The 21,917-nt window shown below is 41.1% G+C and overlaps 1 protein-coding gene across 3 annotated transcripts in view; it reads right to left on the reverse strand.

Annotated features, from left to right (window-relative positions):
- Positions 1-2,058: 2,058 nt before the first annotated feature.
- Positions 2,059-21,917, reverse strand: part of LOC139465810 (sialin-like) — a 31,342-nt gene continuing 11,483 nt past the window's right edge. For all 3 annotated transcript variants that reach the window (XM_071247744.1, XM_071247742.1, XM_071247743.1), the window contains exons 2-11: positions 16,407-16,789; positions 15,716-15,969; positions 14,612-14,845; positions 13,787-13,874; positions 13,083-13,178; positions 11,334-11,467; positions 10,450-10,593; positions 9,102-9,234; positions 8,095-8,336; positions 2,059-6,588 (exon numbers count right to left, since the gene is read on the reverse strand). In XM_071247744.1, coding sequence (XP_071103845.1) covers positions 6,340-6,588; positions 8,095-8,336; positions 9,102-9,234; positions 10,450-10,593; positions 11,334-11,467; positions 13,083-13,178; positions 13,787-13,874; positions 14,612-14,845; positions 15,716-15,969; positions 16,407-16,788 — 1,956 coding nt within the window. In that variant the 5' untranslated portion in view covers position 16,789 and the 3' untranslated portion in view covers positions 2,059-6,339. The remainder of the gene's footprint in view (positions 6,589-8,094; positions 8,337-9,101; positions 9,235-10,449; positions 10,594-11,333; positions 11,468-13,082; positions 13,179-13,786; positions 13,875-14,611; positions 14,846-15,715; positions 15,970-16,406; positions 16,790-21,917) is intronic.

Below are 21,917 nucleotides of genomic sequence, written 5' to 3' on the forward strand. Positions count from 1 at the left end.
ACGAGTTTGACCTGATTATGTTTCTAGGTTTGTCAGAACGATACTCATGCTCGTGGGTTTAAACGAAGTGATAAACGTCTAAGACCTGCATCACTTTGGGTTTTCCTCCCACATTAAGCTGACAACCCGTGATATAATTAGCATACTGTGCAAAAAGGCGTTTAACCAAACACATTCACTCAAACTTGTGAAGATACAATTTATTGTAATCACATTGTGGTTTGTAAAGAAGGTCATCCGAAAACATTATTACAGAAATTATTAATATTATCGAAGTTAGATACCATAATACCATACCCTTTTTTTATTGCAAAAAATGTTTTGCCATTTTTGTTGGATTTCGTAGTTTTCTATAGTTTATAACCATAACGAAGAAAGATGATTACAGGAATGTTGTTTTGTATAGTGAAGAGAACGATGATTCTGAAGTTATGAATTACTTGTTGTTGTCAGCAAAATTTCCTACATACAGATGTAAAGTAACTGGAAAGGAATGCTTGGTGTTAAATTAATAGCATTATTTTGTTTACTTTAAACATGAAAACAGTATTCCCTGATATGCCTGTCCTCGTGTTGTTGTTGTTGTTGTTTGTTGTTTAACGCTGCACCCAGCAATATTCAAGCTATATGACGGCGGTCTGTAAATAATCGAATCTGAACCAAACAATCCAGTGACTGACATCATGAGCATCAATCTACGCAATTGGGATCGATGACATGCATCAACCAAGTCAGCTAGTCTGACCGTACAGTGTTGTGAAGACGTGGAATCATGATGTAATACAATGCTATAAAAAAAGTGAAAAGAAATTATGAAGAGATCAATTAACTTGGTTAATTACATGCACAATAAATTGACAAACTCAAAAAGTAAAAGCTTGATTTTATTTATCTTGTACATTTAACAAAAACGTTCCATTGTAGTCCAGATCTTGTTTTAACTGATTAGAGGAAACAGCAAGAAACTCTGATAAGTCACAATAACAACATTCTGAAACTGTAAAATAAGGTTTTCACTGCTACATAAAACGAAGAAAATAATCCGAGGATTTTATGAATAGATATTGATTGACACATAACAACCCGTGATAGGCGATAACGGGATCGGCTTGATGCATGTCATCGTATCCCTTTTACGTAGATCGATTGTCATGTCAATCACTGGATTGTCTGGTCCAGACGCCATGATTTACAGACCGCCGTCATATAGCTGGAATATTGCTGAGTGCGGCGTTTAACAACAAACACAAACATCAGTATACTTGTAAATCTGGACGATTCCCAAACAACAGTAATGTCCGTATTAACGAAGTTTGACTGTATTTGACCCTTAACACGTGGTGGTCGATTACATTAATGAACCGTTGAGACAACAGATCGCGTTTGTACCGTGACATAATTATTCCAACATAAATGCGGATACAATCCATGTGTCTGATTAGCACACAAAACCTATCTGTATGAAACGCATTAGCTACAACAAATAACACAAATTCACACCTTTAGAACATATATGAATAATTTCGTTCCAATGAGTTCACCGGACTAATGTTCAACGTATGCAAACTGGATAACATATGTGACCAACCAGAAGAAAAGGGACCTCATGGTTGCTGGGATACAATAGTGTTGTGACGTCATAATGTCGTTTGACGTCAACTTACTTCAGTGTGCGGACTGTATATATAGAATACTAAACTCGCTCCCGTGTAATACCAATTTTATGAAACGAGTGAATAGTTCTGGTATCTGACGAGCGAAAGCGAGTCAGATGCCACAACTATTCACGAGTTTCATAAAATTGGTTTTACACGGGAGCGAGTTTAGTATTTTATTTATTACTTGCCATTTACAACGTTTTTAGAATTATACTGTTGAGTATGAATAGGCTAGCTGACACCTACACGATCCACGGCATAGTCCAATTGAGTTTAACAGAATAATACTTCAAACACGTCAAAAGTTGAAAGGTATGAATTTAATACCATACAACAGTCCACCTTTAGAATTCACAAAATTATCGTACGGCTAAGACTATCTCGCAACTCACATACTTTAACTTAGACTAACGACTGTCGTTGCTCTACAATACGATCGCCTTGTGGAACGGGCCTTGTACCTCAAACTTTACAATAACGTCACAATACCCGATGACGTAATTTGTGGAATTTTGTTGCAAGACCCATCGGCGAAACAATGCCATGTGACGTCACCCTAGCAACAAGGTTGCTGGGGTCATCGAGTGTGCATAAGCTCCTCTCAGTGATCTATCAACTCCACACGCAATGTCTTTGAATAAGCCAAGCGATGTTGAGAGCTTTCAATATTTGTTCGTGAAACGTGTTCCGAGAGTACATAAGCACGCGTTTTGGTATTACACAATGTGTAATACAGCTGCATGTTTATTAAACGGGTGATCTCTTCACGGGCAAGTAATAAAAAACTATATTATTCCTCTCTCGTTAGTTCGTATTGTAATAAAAACATTATTTCAAAATATTTCAGCATACATATCCACTTTCAATAAATCATATTTAAAAACTGCAATTATTACATAAACAGTTATAGGTCGGAAAATGAGTCCAAATGTTTGATCTCAAGTATCTCTGTAACAAATATGAATTGAAGCTTGTGAATTGAATGTTTGTGTTCCTAAGATATTGTAGTTTCATTTGTTTGTTTGTTGTTTAACGCCGCACTCAGCAATATTCCAGCTATATGACAGCGGTCTGTAAATAATCGAGTCCGGACCAGACAATCCAGTGATTGACATCATGAGCATCGATCCACGCAAGTGGGATCGACGACATGCTTCAACTAGTCAACGAGCCTGACCACCCGATCCCGTTAGTCGTCGCTTACGACAAGCATAGTCGCCTTTCACGGCAAGCATGGGTTGTGGAAAACCTATTCTACCCCGGATCATCACGGGTCTATAGTTTTAAAATATAATGAGAAGTCAAAATGTAACGTTTCACCCATATGGCCCCTTATCTCATGGTTGGTCACATATGTTGTTGAAAGCATATGGTAGCAATGCCTTAGTAATTGATAATTACCCTGATTACACACCGAGACCGCCACGCATGACGTTGACGGCAACTTCAGCACCTACCCAAGTCTATGGACGAGCTTTAGCATCTTTACAAGTTGGGAATGGCTGAAGGCCACCCCAGTGTGTATATGTGTGTGTATTACCGTATTCGACGTAATAAGCGCCCCGCTCTAATAAGCGCCCACGGCGATATTTGCCAATATATTGGCGAGTGAACAATCCCAATTGGCATCCCTTCCGATTGATCAATGTACACAAGACTTATTTATTCGTGTATAATACGCACTCGTGTGTTATATGCTCCATTAATTATGGGCAATTAAATTCTGGAAAAATATATCTGTCGTATATAAACAGTTCAGGCCGTCAGCATAAACCACGAAATTTATCGTTCAACTCTGTTTTTTCCCGCCAGAAAAATATTCTAATAAGAGACCCCTATTTCTAATTGTGAGAGCGCCCTGGGCGCTTATTACGTGGAATACGGTATACGTACGAAAATACAAGTCTCTATTCCTCAATTGGAGGGTTGCAAATTGCCATCAACAATCGCATACAACTTGGAAGGATGGTTACACAGCGTACACAGACAATGTTATGCGTTCCATGTGCCACGGCTAATGGCTGTTACGATTTAATGATCACTCTAATAATAAATGAATTCCTATTGGACGAAATAACATCCATCAACTGTAAGGTTATTGAACACTATTCCTGCAGCAAGTAGAAACTGTACATTTCCACCCAATTCAAGACGTACATACAAAAAGTGCAAGTTATTGCACCTCCACATTTGTCCTATGGTGTTAGAAAGTTGAATATTTATCATACTCAATTAAGATACACGAAAAACCAGTTAAAGTATTATTTATACAGAATAGAGATAAAATGTGATCCAATATGTCAATGTGGTAATCCATGTGAAAACGCATTTCATTATTTGTTAAAGTGTCCATTGTTAGTCCGCCAAAGAAAACCTATGTTAAAAAAATGTTCGAGACATTTTACAGAACGCGTGAACAAAAATGTTAAATTTGATTTAGATTAGATTTAAGATGTTAAACGGAAATGAATGTTTGTCCATTATCGAAAATCAACATATCTTTAAGGCAGTGCAAATGTTTATGAGTCATACAAAGAGATTTGGGTAACACTTTAATGTAAATATACTAGTCTCTCTTTTGCACATTTCTTTTATATCTAAACACTCCTCTTCTTTTCTGTCTTCCCTGTATATGATTTACTGTACAAGCTTTGTAAATACCATGGAGAGGGAGTCCTAAGTTGGATAACTTGTTTCAAATTCATTTCAATCTGAATAAAATATGTTTAAACTAACTAAATAACATCTTGTAACGTAACAACACATAATCCCATATTCACATATTCCCATGTCCCGCTGCCGGACAAAATACGTTGCTTCCCCTCCTAGACCTTTCTAGGGTGTCGTAGAAAACAAACTAAGAAACACTTGATGAAGGCAGTAAAACTATCTGAGAGAGTATTTTGATATTTTGGATCCCTCCTTTTAAGAAATGCTGGATCCGCATTTGTAATTCATAAAACTGTTCCAACATCAACGGGCTAACGACGGACTGTCCCAAAATTGCCTCACCTTAAAGATTAAGGTAAGTTGTTGGCACTGAGCCAACCTTTTTGACCGTTAAGGCCGACCAGTCGAGTTGTATGGATATGACCAATGAGATGGCTTGATTCTATGACGACTAATGAGGAAAGATTCTACAGGAGGAAATGGTGGTCTTCCTGTGTGACATACACATGCAATGTTGTGAGATTCTTCAAGTTGAACTTAATTTATCACATTTGGGCAATATCGTCAATGGGATTATGACGATCACCGGAAAACGTCTTAAACGTAAATATATATGTATGTACATTTATATCCCAAAACAGTAACAAGCCTATACAAAATAAACTAATAAACACGTACACGGCAAAATGGCAACAAGAAATATATATCAAAATATATATAACAATGATAATAGATTCTCTCCTCCTTGCATGACAACAGGTAATCTCTTACGACAGGCGCTTCCAATACACATACCATGCACTTCTTTTTCAAGTTTAGATTCTCCGCTCAAAGGGCCACACCCCATTTCTCAGGTAACCCATTTGTCAGATACCTTAAAATCACAAATGCCAACTTAAGTATCTGACAAATGGGGTATGTCTATATTTACTAATTAACACGTCCCATTTTAATTCTGGAAACCCAAAAGTCCAGAAACCCTACGGTCTTTTCCCAGTCTCGGTCAAAGGTATTTACAAAAATAAGCATGCTGTTTTCATGGGAACATACTAAGGAAGAAAAAATGAAAAAAAAGAAGTTTAAAAACTCAATATTTACACCATCTCGCCCATGGGCCTGCCCAGGTTTCAGGTAAGGACATGTATTTCCTTGTTTATAAATGCATGTGTTTACAAATACGGGTCGGTGGTTGTGTAGAATAGGTCTTCAGCAACCCATGCTTGCCGTAAAAGGCGACTATGCTTGTCGTAAAAGGCGCTAACGGGATCGGGTGGTCAGGCACGCTGACTTTGTTGATGCATGTCATCGTATCCCAATTGCGTGAATCGATATTTTCAATCACAGGATTGTCTGGTCCAGACTCGGTTCTCTACAGACCGCCGTCATTGAGCTGGAACATTGCTGAGTGCGGCGTTAAACCAACGGTGGTTGTATACAATTGTTTCACAAGCGATCTCTTACTTATTGATGTTTGAGCAGTGGCTACATCGAGTCAAGAGTTGCTTCCCTTATATACAGATCCACTTTGGTCGATCTGTTTATAAACATATTGTTTACAAATATGATAACAGACGCGACGGGAATAAATAGTTGGATCGACTTATCGTAAACCAAATAGTCTGAAAAACCTAACCAGGCATATGTGTGCCTTTACGTCACGCTTCCGTTACGACCAACGCATGCGCATTGGCTAGGTCACAGTGGACAGTACAATTGTCTGTCTGTACTTCAGTGAGCCTGCAAAGGGTTGGCTTCGACTAAAAAGACCTGCTATAAGGGTGGACAAGGAGATATATGGCAAAAAATACTTTTGCATGGAGCTTGGCTCTTGTAAATATATTATACTTTTGTTTCATATGAAGCTTCTACATGTATTATTTTGGAGATCAACGTTGGTCCCTTTGATTTATATCTACTTTCGACTGGACGGTGGGCACAGGGACGGACCTAAGTTCCCAACGCAATCCTCAGATATGCTAGTCACCTGTATCCTCAAACACCATCTGCATCCTCAAACATCCTTCCTGTCATTCGTCATGAGCATCCGTCCCGGGTGGTCCTGATCTCCATTCTGGCCCTCCTCTGTGATGTCGTTCAGTTTTAACGTCACCATGTTGTCTTGTTCACCGGCGTTGTTCATGTCGCTGGCCTCGGCCCATGGCTGCACGTTGCCCATCGCCATAAACAGGTAGAAGATAGCCCCGAAGCAGTATATAGCCGCGGCTACGTAGAAGGTTGACAGCCATTGTTCTCTCGTTCCCTGTGAAGAGAACAGTGAGGGAGTGAGTGAGTGAGTTGGGTTTGACGCCGCTTTAAACAGTATTCCAGTTATATCACGGCGTTTTCAGCTTAATGTTGGAGGAAAACCCGAAGTGATGCAGGTATCAGACGTTCGGTGAAACCCACGAGCACGGGTATGGTGCTGACAAACCTAGAAACATAATCGGTTCGAACCGAGATTCGAAACCACGATCATAGGTTCCTGGCTTGTCCAAGGGACGTAACTCTGCACAGCGAAATGCGGCACCTTAGACGACTGGGTCACCCGTGCCCGGAAACACAGATGAGAATGAACACCTTCCGGTTACCTGTTCGAAGTGTAACAGACAGCTGTGACTGTCACGGCAGGAGTAACAGGAAGAATGACACTTAAAGAACGATAAGGTCCCTTAGGCCCTACTGTTTTGTATGTTTGTTTTGTTTGTTTGTAGTTTAACGCCGCACTCAGCAATATCCCAGCTATATGACAGCGGTTTGTAAATCATGGAGTCTTGACCAGACAATCCAGTGATTGACATGACAATCGATCTACGTAATTGGGATACGATGGCATGCATCAGGCCGATCCCGTTAATCCCCTATAACGGGTTGATATGTGTCAATCAATATCCTTTCATGAAATCCTCGGATTATTTTCCTCGTTTTATGTAGCAGTGAAAACCTAATTTTACAGTGTCAGAATGTTGTTATTGTGACTTATCAGAGTTTCTTGCTGTTTCCTCTAATCAGTTAAAACAAGATCTGGACTACAATAGAACGTTTTTGTTAAATGTACAAGATAAATAAAAGCAAGTTTTTACTTTTTGAGTTTGTCAATTTATTGTGCATGTAATTAACCAAGTTTTAATTAACCAAGTTAATTGATCTCTTCATAATTTCTTTTCATATTTTTTATAGCATTTTATTACATCATGATTCCACGTCTTCACAACACTGTACGGTCAGACTGGCTGACTTGATCCCACGCAATTGGGATCGATGGCGTGCATTGACCAAGTCAGCGAGCTTGGGGTCCTACTGGAATTTGGAAGTCCCTTTATATGCTGTTGTGAGACTTATCAGACATGTTCAGTAGCGAACAATTGGTCTTCATCTTCCCTATACTTGCAAGTTTTGAAATTCTTACGTCATACACCTACACAAAAGTGGCTAAAATGAGTGAAAATTAAGGACGATTTTTTAATCAACGAGAAAAAAATTCATAACACTCAAAGCCATTTTCCGAGATGGATCTTTTACCGTGAGTTTGTACTGTAATTTTCTAGATGTCCTAACAAAATCAGCTAGGGTCAAAGAATTGGTCATATTCAAATATTAGAAATATATTATTCCCGAAACAGATAAAATCAGCTTTTTCCACACATTATAGAATTACAAACATGTATCTACATATTACGTAGTCTAATCACCTCACACGAAATTTACATTGCGCAGTGATACGTGGACTTAAAGTACAAACTAATTTTGTAATAGTTATTGCACTTACATCTTTGGTCATCGCTCCGACGACGTAGGGCGCAAGGATACCTGGGACTGTAGCTGCGGTGTTGCTGATCCCGAAAATAGTCCCAGCATACTGTGGCGCGACATCCCCGTGGTTGATGAAGTGGCCGCTGAAGTGGAAGCCGCAGAGTCCCACCGCCAGCGTCACCATGACGACAGCTCCGGCCTGCTGGGTGCAGTCCATATATCCTGTCCCAATCAGGAACATTGCAGGAGCTATTGTACCTGTGTGGATGTAGGTGATGGATGAAGACACGGATGAACATCATTATCTGAAAACACTGATCGATGTACCATTTTCATTTCATAATACTCGACTGGACATCCTTGATTGTTATTTGTTTAAAGCCGCACTCAGCAACATGCCATTCATATAACGGCTGTCTTAATCGAGTCAGGACCAGACAAACCAGTGATTGATAACATGATAACCGATCCATCGCCTCTAGGGCCTATTCTAACACGGGATCCCCAGGTCAAAAATACTAGATGTATAAACAGTTTCAATCTTTCAACTATAGTCTGTCCCATAACTATTCTCGTTCGAGAATACAGTAAATAACATCATATTTGGTGTAACAAAAATCAATTATTTTGAAAAGGATTGATTATGAAATGCCACGAAATACGTTTCATAGTTAGCAACAAAATTATTTCTAGCATATACATATATTCTTTTGAAGAAGTGAAGATGATATCTTTAATAAACACTAACGATATTCATGTGTGTATTGTGAGAAAGATTACATAGTGGAAGGTGTTCCAAAAAGGCCACAATACGTTATCAATTAGAACTTCTACATGATACTACATGTATCATATATATCATATTTCATTTTTCAAGACATCTGTGTACAATAACTGTCTCGGATGTGTAGGTACAGAGGGTGAATACAATGATGTTAGTTGGGAAGGTGGCCCAGAGTGCATGGGATGAAAATCACATAATAATTTATTATGGCGTAATGAACTGTACGTGCAGATGCATACCGATGCAGGTCATCAGTTTGCGGGTCCAGGCCACGCTGAGGATGTTCCGAGATATGAGCAGGTCGGCCAGTGCCCCGGAGACGGTGATCAAGAACCAGAAACACAGGTAGGGCAGCATTGAAAACAGGCCGTTCTGAAACAGAAAGACGGAGAGCATTGAAAACAGGCCGTTATGAAACACAGGTAGGGCAGCATAGAAAACAGGCCGTTCTGAAACACGGGTAGGGGAGCATAGAAAACAGGCCGTTCTGAAACACGGGTAGTGCAGCATGGAAAACAGGCCGTTCTGAAACACGGGTAGTGCAGCATGGAAAACAGGCCGTTCTGAAACACGGGTAGGGAAGCATAGAAAACAGGCCGTTCTGAAACACGGGTAGGGAAGCATGGAAAACAGGCCGTTCTGAAACAGAAAGACGGGGAGCATTGAAAACAGGCCGTTCTGAAACACAGGTAGGGAAGCATGGAAAACAGGCTGTTCTGAAACACGGGAAGGGCAGCATGGCAAACAGGCCGTTCTGAAACACAGGTAGTGCAGCATGGAAAACAGGCTGTTCTGAAACACGGGTAGGGCAGCATGGAAAACAGGCCGTTCTGAAACACAGGTAGTGCAGCATGGAAAACAGGCTGTTCTGAAACACGGGTAGGGCAGCATGGAAAACAGGCCGTTCTGAAACACAGGTAGTGCAGCATGGAAAACAGGCTGTTCTGAAACACGGGTAGGGCAGCATGGAAAACAGGCTGTTCTGAAACACAGGTAGTGCAGCATGGAAAACAGGCTGTTCTGAAACACGGGTAGGGCAGCATGGAAAACAGGCCGTTCTGAAACACAGGTAAGGCAGCATGGAAAACAGGTAATTCTGAAACACAAGACAGGGTAAACACTGCTTTGAACAGGATTCCTGTCATGGCGTGTCAACTGAAATAGGAGGAGAGCGTTAAGTGAATACTTCTTCGGGCACTGCTTCAAGACAATAATATTTATAAGATGAACGAACATCTTTTCACAACGCATTTACCGTAACAAGGTCTGCTTTCTCAGTTCATCAGAAATGTATAGAAATGTAGGCAAAATATATTGTCAATATTTTCTGGAACACATAAGCACTAATATCGTGCTAACTAACCAGCCGATCGAAACCACATACAGCACATCTTGGTACAGCAAAGGGACGCAACTCCGTCGAGTGAATTGTGCGCATAGGATCACTAAGTGACCCGTGACCCGAACAGAAGGACTGGCGACGGGCAAACAGAGGCAGTGTTGACGGACACAACAATTTCATTTCGTCGCTGTAGGCTTTGATCTGGTTTATAACAAGAAACAACTTGTCAAGGAGGTGAAACTTACTGCCTTAATATCGAACTTGAGCACATCTTTCATGTATGTTGGGAGTTGCGTCAGCAACATGTAAATCCCGTAGTTGCCGCACACGTGGGCGACGATGATGGCCCACACGGCCCGGGACGTGAAGATAGACTTCCAGGGAGTGGTCTGTGAAAGGAGTATTAAAACCATGAAATCGTTGGCATCAATATCTGATAACCCAGGTATAAAACACATAAGTTATCAACAACCAAAATATCAACCATGTATATATATGTATAAATGATTGTGGGTTCGAATCCCGGTTCGCCCCGATTATGTTTCTATGTTTGTCAGCACCATACCCATGGTCGTGGGTTTCACCGAAGTGGTAAACGTCTGAGACCTGCATCACTTCGGGTTTTCCTCCCACATTAAGCTGACACGCCGTGATATAACTGGAATACTGTTAAAAGCGGCGTTAAACCCAACTCACTCAGCCAAAATCAGAAGCAACCCCTTCATATTATTTACTCAAACTCATTGCGAAATACGTCTAATGTAAGTAGTTCAACGTGAAATCAGAAAGTTCCGTGCGTATCCCTTCCTCAGGAGAAGAAGACCGTCACTATCGACAACGTAAACGTTGCATAAAATGCAAGCGTCCATGACACCCCAAAGATGGGACACTGGTGGCAACTACGACCGAGCCACAAAATTGCAGCCTGGTTCAGCAAGGGTGGAAACTGGACTTTTACAGTCAGATAACTCATTTGCCTCGGGAAGATGGATCGTTGCTCATATCAATCACTGGATTGTCTGGCCAGGACACGATTAGTTGCAGGCCGCCGTCATATGTCTTGAACATCTCTTAGTGCAGCGTTAAACAACAAACACACAACCCTGCAGGGGGTGCGTGGACCACCTACCCGCTTGCCTTTGTTCAGTGGTCCAACAGAGTACTCAATGTACTTCCTCTCTATCTCCGAGATCCTCGGGGAGTCGGCGGGGGAGTTGCTGGCGAAAATACACCAGAATACACACCAGATGAACCCCACGCTTCCTGAAAAAGTCATGTCCTGATTAAATGCCTAGTTACAAGAACAACTAGCAATTATGTTTGTTTGTTCGTTGCTTAACGCCGCACTCAGCAATATTCCAGCTATGTGACGGCGGTCCGTAAAAAAATCGAGTCCGGACCAGACAATCCAGTGATTGACATCATGAGCATCGATCTACGCAAATGTGATACGATGACATGCATCAACCAAGTCAGCGAGCCTGACCAGCCGATACAATTAATCGCCTCTTTCGACAAGCATAATCGCCTTATACCACATGCATAGGTTGTGGAAGATATATTCTAACCCGGATCTTCGCGAGTACAAAAAATCAATTTCACGCATTAACGGAAAAGTACTTGTCGAAATACAGAATACCACACTCTTGTTCACAACAGGTTTTGATCTTCATTGCCGGCTTCAATGACTGAACCGGCATATGTCATTCTTTTCTGAGCTCACTGCCTATTCGGTCACTGAGGCTATACGTATAAAGGATAGGTTTTTGACGTCATACATCGGAAATTTTAGAAAATATTATTTGGAACATAATTATAATAAATTATGTTTGTAAATTGTTTACAAATTTTAAATGATTATAACTTCGTAATTTATGATAGTCATTAGCCGTCCGATTGTTTTTGTCGAGTTAGGTGTTGCACGTGCGAAATTAACCAGGCACCGGTTGGGTCGGTCCATTTCTGTATGAGGGAGACAAACCAGTCAATATTTTTTATGGATCGATATTTGATATATTTTCATATGTTTTACATATTTGTGCCTTATTTGATAGGAAAGCCTAATGGTGGCATTAATTTTTTTTAATCGACATTTCTCGTTATTTTAATTATTTTCTCGGAATTTCGAGTTCTTTTTCGTTACATGAATTATTTTTTCGTTATTTCAGTTATTTCCTCGAAATAACGAGTTTGTTCTCCTTACTTCCAAATATTTTATTGCAAGTTCATCTCAAAAACTCGAAATTTTGATTGTTTCCTCGTTATTTCGATTATTTTCTCGTTGCTTTGATTTTTTTCATGTAATTTCGATTATCTTCTCGTTATTTCAAGTTTATTTGAAAAATTCGAATAAAATCGAAATTACGAAAGATAAAAGTCGAAGTAACGAGAAAAGGGGTAGCGAGAGAAAAAAAAATGAAATTACGAAAAAATAATCGAAATAACGAGAAAAAACTCGAAAATAACAAATAATTGAAATAACGAGGAATTTCGATTTAAATATAAATATATATGTAACCAAAGTGGCACAATTATGCTTTCGTAATTTGACGGTATCTAACCTTGATAAAACACTCCTCCTCGGTTATTCATGATATTATAAACCACAGAGAGTCTCGGGAGCATGACCTCGGTCTTACCTTCCCCCGCCCTTCTTCCCTGGGGTTTTACAATCCCAAACATAACCTTAGGGTCGATTGTATACCAGTATGTGTGTTGATGTCTATGCGTGTCAGTGGGATTCAGCAAAGTGACCAACGATTACCGTCATTCTGGACTTGCCTTCAACATTAAGCTGACATGCCGTGGTATAACATTAAAACTGTACAAAGCTGTTTGAAAAACCCACCTAACCACCCACTACATCTGGCCGTCTTACCTATAACATAAAACACAGAGGGCCAACCGCCGTCGAAGCCGTATGCACACAGGTAGCCGCCGACGGGGAAAATCATGGCGTTGCCAAACTGACCACCTGAAAGATGAAAAAATGACTTCGACTTAAAATCAACAAGTTTGAACCAATATACTGAACAAAAAGTTATTAGGAATCATGAATATTTTTGGGGATATGTTATGAAATTGTGTGTTCAGTCTTCACGACAAAAAATATCCCCAAAACTTTTCATGATCTCTAATGTGTTATGTCGGCAAATTTTGCTTCAGAAGATGTGGATGTAGGCGTCCCTTTCTCTTTGTTGTTCATAACGTTGCGGGGGCGGTCGGGTAGCCTAGTGGTTAAAGCGTTCGCTCGTCACGCCGAAGACCCGGGTTCGATTCCCGACATGGGTACAATGTCTGGTGTCCCCTGCCGTGATATTGCTGGAATATTGCTAAAAGCGGCGTCAAACCATACTCACACACTCATAACGTTGCGACTGGACGCACAGCATTGCTAGAAGTAGTTTCACGGAAACACTGACCTAAGATTGTCTTAACTTATTTTCTTGGCAATATTTATCAATACCTGTAAAAAAATATTATTTTAATATAAGTATAACCTGAGATATTTCTCACTATATGTCGCCTGATTAACAAGTGGGTAAGTACAGCAATGCGGGTACCAGCCCAGGGATAACCTACCCGCATACGAGAATCCTATAAGTCGACTTCTTTCATGGGGTGGAGACCATCTCGCCCAGAAGGCCTGCGCCGCTGGGTACAAGACGCCCTGTGACAGAAGGTAAATCATGTAATAACTGTAACTTCAATATGTTCTATAAAACACAATAGCAAGGATAACTTGTGCACATATAGAATGTGGTAAATGTAGTAGTGAATTGTTAGTCGCGGCAAACTGAATGAAACACTCATACAATGTCGAGTGTTCTGATGGTCTGTGGGGATAGGAACCCGGCATTTAGTAAATTAGAGTGATCTCCCTTGGTGGTGTATCCTCTCCCCTGAGGCAAGGGAGTTCACTGACTATATAAGTCCAGTTTCTACTTTTGCCGAACTAGGTTGGAATTATGGAGTTATATTTTGGCAGTGTCTTGTTGCTGTCAACTAGGGATGTTTTTAATATCAAGTTACACGTTTTTGTCTCGAAGGAGGAGAATTCACCAATAGTTGAGTTGGTCAGTTGTTGATGCTAGTTTACTACGCTGTCAACAATATTACAGTTTTATCCAAGAAGACGATAATAAACGAGTTTGGCCCAGGAAAAACAATTGTCGTTACCACGAAAACGACCTACGCCGACTGTTTGCGACACACATAGTGAACACCCGATCCCTATTGTGAACACCCGATCCTTATTTCAGTCGGCGTTCATGCCAAGTAAGAGGTTCCGGGACGCGTTTTGTTATGAAACATCGACAACACTGTCGCCAAATTTATGACGAAGGCGAGTTTTTTGTCTTGGGAGGCTACGAATATATATAAGATATATTCCGCTGTATTTCATACCTCCCCTAATCCAACGATGACCCTGACTGCGAGGAAGAGATAGGGGTCAGTCCGCGCAGCAACTGGCGTCAACAGATTGAAGATGGCCACAGGGAACATTGCAAAGGCCACCACTTTCTTGGCGCCGAACCTCTCGCTGAGCCACCCCCCGGGCACCTGCAGCACGAGGTACCCCCAGAAGAAAGAACCAAGGATGAGACCCTGGAGCTGCTTGCTCCACACGAACTCTCCACCCTGGGGAAATAAAGACAATTGATACATGTCTCAAGTTGACCAATGACTTCCGGAAACAGACTGGCTTGTTTCTAGAGAGTTAGTGAGTGGGTTGGGTTTAACGCTGCTTGAGCAGTATTCCAGCTATATCACGGCGTGTCAGTTTAATGTGGGAGGATAGCCCGAAGTCATGCAGGTCTCAGACGTTTACCACTTCGGTTAAACCCACGAGCACGAGCACCTAGAAACATAATCGGGGCGAACTGGAAATCGAAGCCACGATAACAGTTTCTGGCGCGCCAAAGGGACGCAACTCTGCACAGCGAATTGCGGCGTCAGACGACTGGGCCTACACTCGTTTCTAAGGATTTTACAAATATTACTAAAAAGACACTGCCCCACCAGTAGCTTGATCCAAGTGCTACATGTTGTTCTTTCTGAAAACTAAACTGTAAAATTAATGTCCTCTTTCGCTACATATTCAACGGGGATTCGGAGTGGATGTTGTCAAGCGACATAAAATCACCATATTCCGGTGTGTTTTGTTGTTTTAGGTGAACAATTGATTTGCATGTGTTCGTGACGGATGTTACAGGTTGTACAGGGTACGCTCATATTTTTGCAAGCACCTGGTATAATCATTATTTCATTATGATTCATGAACACATGCTTATGATAAAGTCGGAATTGTACAATGGAGCTTTCATATGAATATGAAAAGGGTTTTGCCACAAGCATGAGATACGTGGGTCTTATTTTTCTCCGCAAGGTGGTGTCATGTATGACAGGGATTTACAAGGTGACGTTTTTAGTCACGTGTTACTTTTTATCTTCCAGCCATTTGTTAGGGTTCGATAGGTATATTTAAATGTGTAAATATGCGTTCCGTACCGTGGTGCTCTTGGAGGAGGAAACCGGGCACTGTTCTTCTTCAGATATGTTCGTTGCCGGCGATGTTGCATTGTATTGTGTCTCATTGGTCATGTTGGCGACAGTATAGGTCACCTGCTGCGAGTGTTTCAGGGCTTCGTGGTCGACCATGGAGACAATGGCTATACTGAGGTTCACCCTCTGTGAGTACAGACACAGGAAGCCGAAGAACCACAAAATGGACAACCCAAAACGCTGCGAAGTCCACCATGGCACTACGGGGGAAAACATGTTTTTGTTAGATTTAGATTTATATCAACACACATTATATCGCTAAATAGGCAAGACCGTTTGGCCAATTATTTTTGGGGTTCTATCGACTTTTCTACCCCATATATTGCTAGTATGTATCTCTGTTTTGTTTCAAATTATATATTTTAATTTCAGGTTTTCTTATTTTTTTAACGAAATAGCATCGAATCGTTCCCGGAAATATTTATCTAAAAAATAATTTCGCTTCCTGATTCTTGGCTTAATGACCAAGACAAGCAAGAAGTAACATTGGTCTGACCTTAAAAAAGGTATACACTTCAAAACTGGATTTCACCAAAATAATCGAGTCTTGGCCAGATAATCCCTTTAATAGACTTTAACGACAAGCATCTGCTGCTGAACGGGGGTCATGCTGTGTACTGATGTGGAAGAGTCTAACCTTTTTCGGGATCGATCTCCTTCAGCTTTTCAGAATGAGGTTTCCTACTGAAAGAATCGGAGTGGACAAAGTCAAAGCTGGACTGCCGTTTAAAAACAACTCCTGGCTTTGCCCCTTCCTCATCGATGTCAGACCACCGTCGGTTTTCGGCAGGTCGTTTGTCGCTAGCTGGGAAGGAATTTCGTTTAGATGATGGCTCCTTCTGGAACAACGCACGACGTTCCACCGCCGTCGAGTTCTGTTCCGTTGGAGACGCTGGTGCGTTGTCCTGGTTAGAATCTGTCTGATCGGACCCCGGGTGAGTGTTCCCGGTCTGGTTCTGCATGGCGGAGGGATCCGGTGAATACCCATTTGCCTCTGATGTCACTTGGTTTCCTGACATTCTGCAAACAAAGAAATTAATCATACAGGATATAGATAAGGCCTCATAAATAATTAAATTGCTTCTCGTCACTCTTTAATCACCCTGACATTGTCAAAACGAGCTTTGTGTAACTCCGTGCGTATATCCATCCGTTAACATGTTTTCTTCGTCAAAACTCTTGAACATATTAGAATCATATTCCAATATTGTTCTACTTGCCTCTGGTTACAGCAATGTTTACATGATTTCATTTACAAAAACAAGATGGCCGCCGACACTACTAATGTTAGTGAAGGATGCAACCTTCGGGCCAATTTTTCTGCAGTTATGGATATTTTGCTTTTCAGATCTTCCGCGGATGTTCATAAGGGCAACAACAAGAAACATCTTTTAACGTGGCCGTGGATCGAACCACCGACATTCCGCTCTCCGGGCAGACGCTCTATCCACTTGAACGCGGAGGGGGTCGCTATTAATGAAATACTGATATAAACAGGCTTTGATCCCACTAATTGTACCAAAGGAAATAACCAAGCATGCCACACATGATATCTTTTTGGAAAGGTCAAGGTCACCAGAACGCAAAATGGCAATTTAGCAAATTACCCTTTTCCATAAAAATGGTCATTTGATGACAACGTTCACAGTAACACACGCACACGCACACGCACACGCACACGCACACACACACACAAACATTTTTAAACATGAAACAAACATTTTTAGCCAATCTTTTCCGACTTACTCCAAAGGTCCTTAGAAATACTTTGCATCCGTTCGGTTTCCGGGGCAGATCAGATCCTGACCCGAATGCATGACATCCACGAGTGGATTGTTGGTGTTTAGTCAGCCTGAACGAAACTTACTATACAACTTGAATATTGATGACTGCATCGTCATAACAATCAAGATCATATCACACCGTTTATATATCTACTAGTATATACGTCCTTTGTATCACTTAAATCCAGCCGCGGGGAGTCCGGGTTTGAAAAGGTCTCCAGCAACCTATATACCGGTCGCAAGAGGCAGCTTACAGATAGGGTGAACATACTCATTGACCGCTTGATCGCGTGCCATCGTACCCTGACAGCATACACGTAAGATCAATGAATGTATGGTCAGGTCTAGACTCGATTATGTATAGTCCGCCGTCATATAGCTGGAATATTGATGAATGCAGGGTTTAACAAACAAACAAATAAACTGATACTACAGTCGTAGCGCTAGAGCTGCTTTATGAAATGAGACATCGGCTTGGCAAGCAACTATTTAACCATTGTGATACTAAAATGTCACTATTCCTTCCTTTAAATCAAAGCGTACACGAGTACCTGATCTCTGGAGGCAGCCCCAGCACATGTCTTCAACGCTGTGACATACATACGTGATTGTTTCGTGTAGTCTTTGCTCGACTGGCAAGTCAATACAAAGTGCTCGGGCAGGCAATTCTTACCCCATATTATAGGTGGGTTTGGGGTCATGCTTTCGCAGAATACATCAGAGAATAGGTTATTTTCAACACAGTGACGTGACATAATGACTTAACTACACAAGAAACTGATCTAAACATTTCAACAATTGGACGCGAATCCGACATAATACGTCATGTAGGATTTGCCTTTGTATATCATAACCTATCTAACAAAGACATGGCAAAGATTGGATTCTAAGGTACCTTGTGTTGTGGTATATCTGAATGTCGATGAACGATCCAGTCAACAATACTACAGTTATACCACAGCGGTCTAAAAGTCATCGAAGACATATTTTGTTTTCGGTCGCTGATCAAGAGCGCTATTCGTTCACATATCATCTTTAAATACATATTAAACACAATAAACAGACGCAATAAACTCCATTAGGGTTGACACAAACACAAACACGGTCGTGCACGTCGCTATTCGTGCAATTTAATTTCCTTTGTGAGGAGCTTCCACAATGTTCCCTGCCAGTGGAACACCCATGATAGAGCTATTGATCTTCATCACAGAGTTGCCATTGCTAAATATATATTGCTAACCTCCTATGCAGAATACTGCACTATCGGTGATCTGTTTGGGGTTGAAATCTCAACTGTGTTGACATGAGTGCACACAGTCTGTGCTGCTATATCTGACACACTTCTACCAAGATATGTGACTTTCCCTACATACGCTCAACTCCAAAATTTATCAATGGAGGGATGTCAGTTGCAGAGTGACTATAGATGCTAAAGTACTCATGGAAATGAAAAAAACCTGTTTTGCTGGATTTAATAATCGACACAAAGCATTACATGTATAGATGTAAATACGAAATAACAAAACAACTGGAAAAGTACTAGTCTGGATTTGCTAGTTTTATCTCAGTGCTCAATACAAAATGTACTTTACAGGAGGTAATTTGTAGGCACTTTCAACATTCAAAAATAAAACTAAGTCCAAATTGACATGGCAGAAACAGGCTATAGGCATTATGCAAATTAGCCTGGAAAAAAGTTATCAAAACAATAAAAATAACAGCTATGTTTATGTACATAATAATAATGACATGTAAGTTGTTGTTTGAGAAGGGAATATGTTACTTTTACGTTCTGTATTTTGACGATGATTCACTATCCCACAATGCCACTGACAAATCACTAACCACTGACAAATCACATGCACGTGGGTTTCAAGCACCGGTTTTCACCTGTCGTCAAGGTGTCATAGGTCATGGACATTCACCTGGTTATGCTCAGTTTCACAATAGTCTGTTTTGTTCATATTTTTACACACTTTTACGTGTAAAAAGACATAAAAACCTTTAACACGATGTATTTGTGCCAAGGCCCAATTGATTTGTTTGAATATTTATATATTTTGTATATGAACTGCATTTATTTAAAATCTGAGACCGAAAAAACTTCTTTTTTTTTATTTCCGTGAGTACTTTACCAACATCATTATCGTTGCACCAGTCATTGCTTTACCAGAAAGAGATGGTGCTCAGCCATTCTCCAGGCCACATGTGACTACAAATATATCACCACATACACCAACGTGGAATGGCCATTCAGGGTACATGATACCCATGTGTTTGGATTCTCGGAGATTTACTTTAAAGTGAGTGAGTGAGTATGGATTTACGCCGTCTTTAGCAATATTCCAGCAATATCACGATGGGGGACACCAGAAATGGGCTTCACACATTGTACCCATGTCGGGAATCGAACCCGGGTCTTCGGCGTGACGAGCGAACGCTTTAACCACTAGGCTACCCGACCGCCCCTTTACTTTAAAGGGAAGACCAATGATGTTTTCCCCAATATACCAAAGAAACTCAATTGGCAGGATAAAGTAATGAGTATACCAGTTGCACTGGGTGATGTCACTTTCCGCTAAAATCCTGCTTACTGAAGCCGTTCAACACATACCGTATTCGACGTATTAAGCGCCCGGGCGCACTCACTTAGAAATAGTAGGCTCTTATTAGAATATAATTCTGGCGAGTTGAAAAATTGTAAATTTCGTACAGTAGTTTACGCTGACAGTCGGAAATGATACAGAAGAAACGTATGTACGTATCATACACGACATATATTTTCCAGAGTGTAATTGCCCACAATTAAGGGTGCATATAACACACGTGTGAGTATTATACACGAATCAATAAGTCTTGTGTACATTGATCAATCGGAAGGGATGCTAATTGGGATTGTTCGCTAGCAAATATATTAGCAAATATCGCCATGGGCGCTTATTAGAGCGGGGCACTTATAACGTCAAATACAATACATGTATACAAAGTGTAGCAGCAGCACAGAGGTTGCTCAGAGGTAGCAGCAGCACAGGGGTTGCTCAGAGGTAGCAGCAGCACAGAGGTTGTTCAAGGACAAACAAAGCAGGGTTCGGGTGGCCACCGAGAACACCTTTTGACGTTTAAAGGGAAGATGGCGACGTATGCATAAGGGCTATTGACGTAGGGTTTACCAGCACATATGTGACTGACTGATTCTCCAGAACCTTTGTGAGTGCGCATGGTTTTACGCCGCCTTTAGCAATATTCCAGCAACATAACGGCTGAGGACACCAGAAATGAGCTTCACACATTGTATCCATATGGGGAATCGAACCCTGGCCTTCGACATGACGAGCGAACGCTTTAACTACTAGGCTTCCCCACCGCACGAGAACCTGTTTGAAATGAGACACATGGGCATGGAGTTGGAGGCAAGCCAAGGTGACCTTGACCACCATCATGCCGATGATGAACCCCTGCCAAGTACAAGCAGCCTGCGTATTTCACCAATGCATTAAATGTTTAGGGTTCTCAAATTTGTCTGTGGTAAAATACCATCAACAATCCTCACGGGAAACCTTTCTCTGTGCCATAAAAAAAACCTGATAATGATTTACAGGTTGCAGTTTGTATTATTAAACTTCTGAATAAAAGTACAACATCTCAATTACTGAATGTGTTTTATTGCAGAACAATGATGTATAACAAACTTATTCATTAATGTATGACAACCCCTAAAAAACGGGATCAGTTGCACAATGACTGGATGGCCACCCACAATTTCGTTAAGCTTTGTGTCAAATTTACACGGGGGGAACGGGGGCCCAGTCGACTAAGGCGCCGCGATTCGCTGTGCAGAGTTGCGTCATGACCTATGATTGTGGGTTCGACTCCCGGTTCGCCCCGAATATGTTTCTAGGTTTGTCAGCACCATACCCGTGCTCGTTGGTTTCACCGAAGTAGTAAACGTCTGAGACATGCATCACTTCGGGCTTTCCTCCCACATTAAGCTGACACGCCGTGATATAATTCAATTTGGAATAATGTTAAAAGCGGCGTTAAACGCAACTCACTTAAATTCACACAGTTGTCTGCCTTTACCGCTTGTTTTCAGTTTCTTTTTTCATTCCCTGAACGACTTTCTCAGTGTATGCATTCTAATATTGCACACTTGGCTTGAGTTTTCTTGAACATCACTGATCATGTCTGTAGACATATTGGTACACATCCCCTGTGTTCTTTTGATATTCAAGTTTCATTTCAAGGTTTCTCTCATTCCAATCTGGAGTAGACATTCTGTCGCCTCACCAAATCACTACGCACCACGCTTACACCTGTTTCCCAGCCATATTCAGGTCACCTGCAAATGACGCCAGAGGAACCCG

Source organism: Haliotis cracherodii, unplaced genomic scaffold (assembly GCF_022045235.1).
Source record: "Haliotis cracherodii isolate W230 unplaced genomic scaffold, xgHalCrac1.p SCAF_18, whole genome shotgun sequence".
Classification (NCBI taxonomy): domain Eukaryota; kingdom Metazoa; phylum Mollusca; class Gastropoda; order Lepetellida; family Haliotidae; genus Haliotis; species Haliotis cracherodii.